The following is a 7,058-nucleotide window of genomic DNA, read 5'->3' as shown; positions in this document are numbered from 1 at the left end:
ATTCTATACATACTTAAAATTAAAATTTTGTGACTGCGATGAATACAATATTGCATTTAATTTTATTTAGCAAAAACTTTTAATAATTAAAAGCAAAATAATACAATTTCAAATATAATTAAAAGCAAAATTTGAATAATTATTAATAAATCTAATTGAAAATTCTATTTCACACAACAAGCAAAACCAAAAATACAAAAAATAATTTTAGATTCTTAATTTTCCGCTCCATTCTTTTAATGTTATACATATACGTTATTTCCAATTCAAACATTAAATTTATTCAAAATTGGACTTAATATTACTGCAAATATAAATTCACCAACAGTTACTATACTAAAACCAATTACAAATCCTAAAAGTCCTCCAAATGATGCTGTAAGGAGAATGTTTTTTAAATTTTTCTCATTTAAATCTTACGGTAATAATAAGAAATTTTTTGTTTTACCTAAAATTTCAAACCATGTTTGAAAAGCTGTTGTTCTATATCGTGTTACAAGTATATCAGATTTATAAACATGTAATAAAATTTGATCCGTGATTTCAACTCCTTTGCTGTAAATATAAAGTAGAAATGTTAAAAAGAGACAGAGATTTAGTTTAAGTTTTCTAATGCTAAAATATTAATTAGATTTTGTAAAAAAACACAATTTTTTTGCCCACCTTATTTTTGGGTTGTATTTCAAAAATAGTTATGAGTAATTTAGAGAATATAAAACAATGTCAAATTGTCCAAATTGAAAATTTATACTTAAGTTAATATTTAATTAATAATTATTTAATAATATTTTTTACATTTTATAAATAAATTGTAAAAGAATTCTAAATTTCAATTTATATTCAAATGATCAGAAAAACGCAACTTTATTTAATGTACACTCATTTCGCTCTCTAATACTTACAATAAATTCATTAATGAATATGAAAAATTTCTATCCAAATAATTTGCATACGATAGCACTGAATATTGATTTATTTGGCAATCTGGTAGACAATCACAAGGATGTTCATTTAAATTTGATTTTGTTTCATTAGTTTTATTTGATAGAATGAAACTGGGTAATGCTGATGAAATATAACGAGCTAAACAGTAATTAATTTAAAATTTAATTTAAAAATAGCCAATAAAAGAAAATTCCTAATTTAATCAATATTGTACTTACAACGATGTTTTAATATACAAGGTGTATCAGCAATTTGACATAATCTCATTGAATCATTTCGTGGTAATGAATCTGGTATACAATTACATAAACTATAAATGAATGTACTACGACATTCAGCTAAACAATTAATTAATGAATATTTTTGTGTAAAATTTAATTTTTTTTCATCAGCAAATAAACAATTACGAATTTTTGGTTTAATTTCTCTAACATCACTTGTTGCAAATGTTTGTTTTGATGTTATTTGTACATGAGCTTCTGTACGTGCCGGTATTAATGTTATTATTGAATTTTCATCTGGAAAATCATATGAATCATGTAAATAAATTTTTAAACCTGGAAAACTAAAATGTGTTCCAAAATAATCAGTTGTTTTGGGTTCAATTAATAATGTTAAACCAGTTTTTGAACCACAACTTGTTACTCTTTGTGGTACTTTAAATATTTCATTACGTAATATAACACGTTGTGGAAATGTTGTTGTATTTATTGCAAAATAATTGAATGCACAACATTTTCCTGATGATGTTTCAATTTCTTGAAAAATCGCCTCACATTTACGTGTTTCACCTTTCCACATACAACGTCTTATTAAATCTGTACATTTTGGTGTTAATAAATCCATTAATGTATAAAATGTATGATTATTACTTCTTAATATACGATCAAAAAGTAAATATTTATCATTATTTTCAGCTAGACCACCTTTAACACCCATTGTTAACTTAAATAATTTCAAGAAGTCGGGAGGAGTGTAATTGGTGAATTTCCTGTAAAAGAAAATTATTTTTTTTTTAATGATTAAATATAGGCGTTTATGTATATATTGTTTATGTACTTTTTTTCCTATTTTATTAATAAAATTCAAGAATTATACGAAGCCTATATAAAAAATACGTTTAATAAATTAAACCTGACTAATAATTCATTATAATTAAAAATTTGAAAACAGTTGACTGTACAAATTTATTCCCTAACACATATATGTACTTACATTTCATTTGCTAATTTTGTAACTTTTTCCTTAGATATTCGATTATTACTACAAATTGTAACAGCTGGGAATGGTATTCTCCAAACTGGAGCATGCATACTATCAATTAGTTGTTTTGTTGGTGTTTCATCATTCCATTTCCAACTTACATACAATAATATTGAACTAATTGTTAGAGCTGTCAGAACAATAACAAACCATGCAATATTCTCACTTCTAGGTAATGATTTATTTGTAATATGACATGCCCCGTGTATACCAGTTACATCACAAAATACAATTACACAATCTAAGAACGGATGATACCATTTTGGTTTACGTTGTAATGATTTCATTTCATTTATTATATAATCACGTTCATTCTGCTCTTGATTTTCATTATCCTTTTGTTCATCGGAAATTTTATTCCTTTTTTTTAATTTATTTTTAAAATTGAATTTTAAACGTTTTAAATTACTAATTTTAAATTTTTTTATTCTTTTACTTTTAGGTTTTTTTCTTATTTTAAATTTTGCGATAACATCCCTTAAGTTCTTTAATGTCTTAAAGGATTTTAAAACCTTAAAGGACTTTAAGGTCTTTAAACATCTCATTCTTGAAAAAGACTGAATTATTATATTATAATCATGCAATTGTTCACGAAATTGAAGAAGAATTGTTGTTAACTATAAATTATAGGGTTTTAGTTGACATTATTTTTGATTAAGTGATAAGGTAATAACAAGCGAAAATCAGTAATAATTGCATGAAGAAATGAAATAAACGAAAGTGTGTAAAAAGTTGTTTAAAGGACTATTATAGGTTCATTACATTGTTATTTCCAAAAATATGGTATGTTCATATTAATAATGAATTTAATATTATGTTATTTATTAAGCTCATTAGCATTAAATCCAAGTATTTTTGTAATAATAGTACAAAATTCTGTATTTTTCTATGAAAATAATTTTCATTACTTCTAGAACATTGCTTTTCCAAAAAAAATTCAATATAAAAATATTTGCATAAATTTAGGATAATGCTTAATTTTTTTTACTTGGATTTTTTTCTTCTAAAATTACGGTATCGTTTGGTTTATGGTTATTTTAAAATAAAAATATTTTGCATATGTTTAGGCTGATTAATAATTTAATACCTTTGTAAAATTTCATGTAATTTAGGTATACCTTTTGTTTTTGTTGGCATCTTAGCTATAACTATAAACAATTATTTTTGAGAAAGCAGTAATTAAAAATATTGAATTAATAAAATTTAAATTAGTTTTACAATATGAAATTTAGGACCTTTAGATAAAAAGGAAATATCTTTAGGTCAGGATTTTGTGGTCAGTTTTAACTTTTGCAATATTTTGTGAAAATATATGAATTTAAAAGCTTTTTATTAATATTTGTAGGTAGTTCCGATAACATTTATTACTGCTTTTGTACTATCATTTTTTATTTGAATAACATGTGATAATATTTCCTTAAACTTTCATACTTTTCTCAAATATCCAGCAAAAATACAAAACTAACCATTTTAGTAGCTATTTTTCGCTTATAGATTCCAAGTTTATCTCACAAGAAAATATTTAAAATATTGATATTATTGAGGTTTAGGGCATTGTTACCTTAACCTTAAGTTGTGTGTAAATGCCTAATGCCTTTTGCGCCAAAATATTTGGGTATCTTCGGGATAAACGTATTGAAATAGAAACTTATATAGACTTATACGCACACAAGTTTTAAATAAAAACTTATCGCAATGTGTTTCAAAAAGAATTTCCTAAATTAATTGAAGGTATTCTTAAGAAATTATTGAGATTTTGTAGTTTTTCTGTGGCACTTAAGAATTTGAATAATATATTATAGAATTCTAGATGCTTCTATGTTATTGCCTCGTTTTTGGTGTTTTTTTTTCCCTTTCTGTTTAAATGAAATCCGATTGTTTTGTGGTAAAGATTTGGGAAAATGACAAAAGTTTCTATTTCCCTTAGCATAACATTTTTATAGGTACATAACTTTTAACTTATTAGTTATCAGTGATAATATTAATACAATTTTTATTCATAGATTGCAAGTTGTCCGTTTTAATATTTCATATAATATTACTATGGCTATAATGTTATAATTCACCCCATAATTAAGGACATTCAGATAAAGAAATTTATTAATAGTATCAAAGAATTTGAAAGAATTATTTAATCATAAATACTTTTGACTCTGTTCAAATTTTTCTTATTTTACATTAGAATTTATTAATGCTATCGAATAAAAGCATAAAAGCTGCATAATAAATTTGGGCGCCCATTCTCGAAATATTGTAAATATAAAAGGTTGTAAGAAACAAAAAAGACCCTTGTCGAAAACATTACTATTATTATTATAAAATTTATGATATTTCAATTCCAGTTTTTTTCTGATTTCATAATAAAATAAAATGAGACAAAAGTTAAATAAGAAATCCTTTTACTCCTTTAAACTGGTTTTTGTTTTTGTCCGTAATTACATTCGTTTTCTTATCGTCGGCTAAAAATCTATTAATTCATCACACATCCATTGCAATATTAGAAAATTTTCTAATGAAAAGAAAAGGAAAAATTTGTTTAATTTTTCTAAAAAACTTCTATTGAATGCAGTTTTAGATTAGCATAGCCAACAATATAAATAAGATATTGTTGAGTTAACATGGTTGTTTAGTAGATATTATGTAGAGAGTCATTAATTTGCCAATTTGACAGTTTTATGGCTTAATAATGGAACCCCACTTTCTATTTTATATTTACTCTGACCCATTATCTACATATTTGTATATTAATTTTAACATGAGTCCATGTTTTATTTAAAACATAAGTTTAAATAATAAATATTTTTGTAATTTACCCCTTTTACTTTTATTTATTATTCAACTTTTTGGTTTCTCATCAACTCTTAATAAAATTCATTAGAAATTTAAAGAAAATATATTATATAGTTAAACAAACATATTAAGGGTTAGAAAGAGTTATATTGAGTGCATGCATATATGAGAAAATATAAATATCCTTTTAATTGAGCCTTTTCCTATTTTAATTCTATTCACCTCTATTCAATGTATACACAAAAAAAGGATTATAATATTTTTGTTGTATATATAGAAGGACATTATTAACTAATAAAATATTGTAGTAAAAGAGTTCATATAGTCTCGTAAAGAAATATTGGGGGAGGTGAGGTAAAAGGTCTTGTTAAGAGAAAGGATTGTATTGTAAGAATATTGTATAGCATGGTGTATTCTTTGTATGATATTGTGATATTTGCAAGATTAATTTAGAAGATTTTCGATTGATTTTTATGGATTTTATTGTTAAATGAATTAAAATTTAACTTGAATTTGAATATTGAGATCCGCTAATATACGTTTGATTAATATTTTTTATATTATCTAATAAAGTTGTTCGATTTATGTGCAAAACTATGTATTTTTCGTACTTTATTTGGAGTAATGCATTTCGTAGTAGCTGTTATTGTTGATTGTTAATCTGCTTTTGTATCCCCTAATAATTTTTCTATAGTCTCTTTTTTAATTATATCTTTCTTTTATATTTAAAGCTTGATAATCGTTAGAGGTTAATATAATAACAAATATTAGGAATTAGAAAAAACGTAAAGATTTAACTGAAACTTTACACAAAAATAGTAAATTTATGTACGTACCTGCATAGTAAGTTAGTAATATAAAATTCCCAAAATAATTTTAACAAATCTTTGAGCAGGCGTGAGGATCTTCCAAAGTTCATAACAGAAATTTCTATAACTTCGTTTTCTAAGTTGTGTGTGCCCCTGTGTGCCTCGCCGAAGTACAAAGGACATTTCTGAAATTCCTGGAGCGTTCCGTGGCAGTTTTGTATTTTGTTTATAAATTAAGTGCAAAAAAATCTTTGTCAAAATTTGACTCACATGAATATCATCTTAGAAGTTTTCCAAACGTGTCATCATTTTATTAAGTTTTATTAGAAATGTTAAGGAAAAGATAGAAGTTGAGTATACTTAGAAAGATAGAAATTAACTTATCTAGTCGATTTTCACTTTTAGCTTAATTTTGTTTACTCGGTATGTTACAGTCGTTTAAGCTAGATGCACCTCATTTCTACAACATTTCGGTTTTAATGTTTATTTTTGCTTTCCCATTTACATGTGCACATATCCAGAAAATCCAGAACTCTCATTGATATTCCTATAGAGAAACATTAAAATTGTAATGAAAAATTTAGTAAAATTTTTTAACTGAACTAAAATTTCGGTTGGTTAAATAGTAATAATTTTGGTAGCCAATCATTAACGTCATTCTCTCTTAATTTTATATAGTCATGCTATTCACTTAAATTTTATTCCTAAAAATAAATTATATAGTATAACAGCTGTATAGTAAATAATTTTCCACGAATGAACAAAATTCCCTATTTCTTAGAAATCTATAGAAATTTATTACATTTCAAATATTTTTAATGACAGTTTATTTGTCATTATATTGACATTTTAACAAATTATAATTTAAAAAGTTATTTTATTGAATGGTAACAGTAATAATTTATATTATTAATACTGTTATGCAACAATACATTTACTTTACACATACTGTACCTACTTTAAAATTCATTGCGGTGGGTCTGTTAAAGATTTTTATATTATGTTATAAGAAACGTATATAATTTGTAAGGGAGCATAATATTACCGCACATATAGTAAATTATTTTGTGATAAATTTTATTGATTGATCGTGTGCTTATTGAGTAAATAAAATGTCAAGACAAATTGTTTAAATGGCTCATTACTTCTTAAATTAACTATTATTCTTGTGTTATACTAAAAAAAAAAACATACTTTTATAAAATATTACCATTATTGTTATAAATGTATGTGTGCGTATATTTGTGGATG

The 7,058-nt window shown here is 24.2% G+C and overlaps 1 protein-coding gene across 1 annotated transcript; it reads right to left on the bottom strand.

Annotated features, from left to right (window-relative positions):
- Positions 1 to 256: 256 nt before the first annotated feature.
- LOC129618616 (pickpocket protein 11-like) lies at positions 257 to 6,247 on the bottom strand. Its single transcript, XM_055533466.1, has 6 exons — positions 5,835 to 6,247; positions 2,161 to 2,568; positions 1,164 to 1,936; positions 903 to 1,083; positions 449 to 555; positions 257 to 376 (listed from the first exon to the last, which is right to left on the bottom strand). Exons 1-6 carry the CDS (start codon positions 5,915 to 5,917, stop codon positions 267 to 269), a joined length of 1,662 nt encoding a protein of 553 aa, XP_055389441.1. The 5' UTR covers positions 5,918 to 6,247; the 3' UTR covers positions 257 to 266.
- Between the last annotated feature and the right edge of the window lie 811 nt (positions 6,248 to 7,058).

The sequence above is a fragment of the Condylostylus longicornis genome, unplaced genomic scaffold (assembly GCF_029603195.1).
Source record: "Condylostylus longicornis isolate FDR11 unplaced genomic scaffold, ASM2960319v2 ptg000009l, whole genome shotgun sequence".
NCBI lineage: Eukaryota > Metazoa > Arthropoda > Insecta > Diptera > Dolichopodidae > Condylostylus > Condylostylus longicornis.
This window is presented reverse-complemented; position numbering and strand designations above follow the sequence as displayed.

Bases quoted from the DNA above. Each gene is read 5' to 3' on its own strand.
- LOC129618616 (XM_055533466.1), bottom strand. From the start codon at position 5,917: ATGAACTTTGGAAGATCCTCACGCCTGCTCAAAGATTTGTTAAAATTA. The intron at 2,569-5,834 runs GTACGTACATAA...ATTAAAAAAAAG, and splicing joins ATTACTAACTTACTATGCAG to GAATAAAATTTCCGATGAAC. The intron at 1,084-1,163 runs GTAAGTACAATA...ATTACTGTTTAG, and splicing joins TTGTATATTAAAACATCGTT to CTCGTTATATTTCATCAGCA.